The sequence below is a fragment of the Sinocyclocheilus rhinocerous genome, unplaced genomic scaffold, assembly GCF_001515625.1.
Source record: "Sinocyclocheilus rhinocerous isolate Xijiao unplaced genomic scaffold, SAMN03320098_v1.1 scaffold25339, whole genome shotgun sequence".
Taxonomy (NCBI): domain Eukaryota; kingdom Metazoa; phylum Chordata; class Actinopteri; order Cypriniformes; family Cyprinidae; genus Sinocyclocheilus; species Sinocyclocheilus rhinocerous.
The window spans coordinates 1-1,625 of record NW_015628174.1 but is presented as its reverse complement, the minus strand read 5'-3'; the positions used below and the strand labels follow the sequence as shown (position 1 = coordinate 1,625).

Sequence of the window (1,625 nt, the reverse complement as noted above, 5' to 3'; positions counted from 1 at the left end):
TACGCCCAATTTTCTGTCGTACGTTCGTTTCATAAATGAGGCCCACTGTATAAAGACCTATGGTTCTAATTTGTGTTAAATAATTTTTTTTGTTTTTTTTGCATTTAGGCTGAATAATTGTGAGCTGACAGAGAAAAGCTGTTCAGTTCTAGCTACTGTTCTCTCCTCCAAAACCATCCTGAAAGAGATGAACCTGAACAACAGCCGTCTGCTGGACTCAGGAGTCAAAGAGATCTGTGAGGGACTGAAGAATCCTGTGTGTGAGCTGAAGATACTCAAGTGAGTACATTTCACCATCAGTTACACTCACAACAGGAATCACAAAATATATTATAAATTTATTAAATCTTATATTAAACCGCTAGGAGAGGACAAAATATAAAATTAACTATGCTGGTCAGTGCTGGTAATTTAACATATTAAGCATTTCTTTTGTGGGAGATCCCCAACCCATCCAACATTTTTGTTAAAAGCTGGGGAAAAAATACATTAATGATCAAATTTAGTTGGTAATCTGCTGGTTTCTCTGGTGCTGCTTCACTCTCAACACCTCTGCTTCCTACAATAATGGTACAGTTATATATCCATAATATTTTTATTATTATTTTCAGGCTCAGTAACTGTGATCTAAATGAGGAAAGCTGTTCAGCTCTCACTTCAGTTCTCAGTTCAGACTTCAGCAGTCTGCGGGATCTTGACCTGAGCAATAATAATCTGCAAGATTCAGGAGTGAAGCTGCTCTCTCATGGACTGAAAGAGAACTGTAAACTGGAGAAACTCAGGTGAGTTGATGCCTGACATACTAAAGGTCCTTTTTCTTTTTTTGGTTTGCTTCCAATGTATTTAAATTGTTCAGAATATTTCTAGAATAATCAATAAATCTGAATGTTACATTTACATTCCTATTCTAGTCTTTCAGACTGCAGTATCACTGAAGAAGGATATAAAGCTCTGGCTTCAGCTCTGAGATCAAACCCTTCACACCTGATAGAGCTGGAACTCCCAGGAAAGTATCCTGGACAATCAGGAGTGAAACAGCTCGATGATTTACTACAGGATCCAAACTGTCAACTGAAGACACTGAGGTGAGACGTGATGAAATAATATAAAATAAATGACATGAAGGATTTTTTTTTTTAAAGAAAACATATTTCACTAATACAGTAATCTGTTGTTATTGTTAATGGTGATTTGTATTAAAAATTTTAATATAGGTTTTAAGCAGTAATTTCTAGATTTTTCCGTTATACCAAGTTTAGTATAGAACTGAATTTAATCCTGCTTCATCTTCCATTCTGCAGGTTTTTGAGTCCTGCTGCAGATAAATGTACTTCTCCTGTGTCCAGGTTTTTGGGTCCTGCTGCAGATGAAGCCTGTCAGTTTGTGACTGGAATTGTGGGTAAAAACCCATTACTCCTGAGAGAGCTGAATCTGAGTGAACAGAAGCTAGGAGACAAACAAATGGATCAGATTGCTGCTCTACTGCGGGATAAACACTGTAAACTCAACACACTGATGTGAGTATTGAATACAACATTATTTTGATGTTATATTTTCACTTGTTTTGTATTAAAACTGTCGTTGTTTATTAAAGAAGGTTTTGAGATAAACTGAATACTGTTTCC

At 36.2% G+C, this 1,625-nt stretch overlaps 1 protein-coding gene across 1 annotated transcript; it reads left to right on the top strand.

Moving 5' to 3' along the window:
- Positions 1-108: 108 nt before the first annotated feature.
- Positions 109-1,517, top strand: LOC107737203 (ribonuclease inhibitor-like; the record flags this gene model as incomplete). The annotated part of the gene is made up of 3 exons (XM_016548647.1): positions 109-279; positions 912-1,085; positions 1,347-1,517. Coding segments are annotated over 3 exons (516 nt in total), but the record flags the coding sequence as incomplete, so codon positions are not given.
- Between the last annotated feature and the right edge of the window lie 108 nt (positions 1,518-1,625).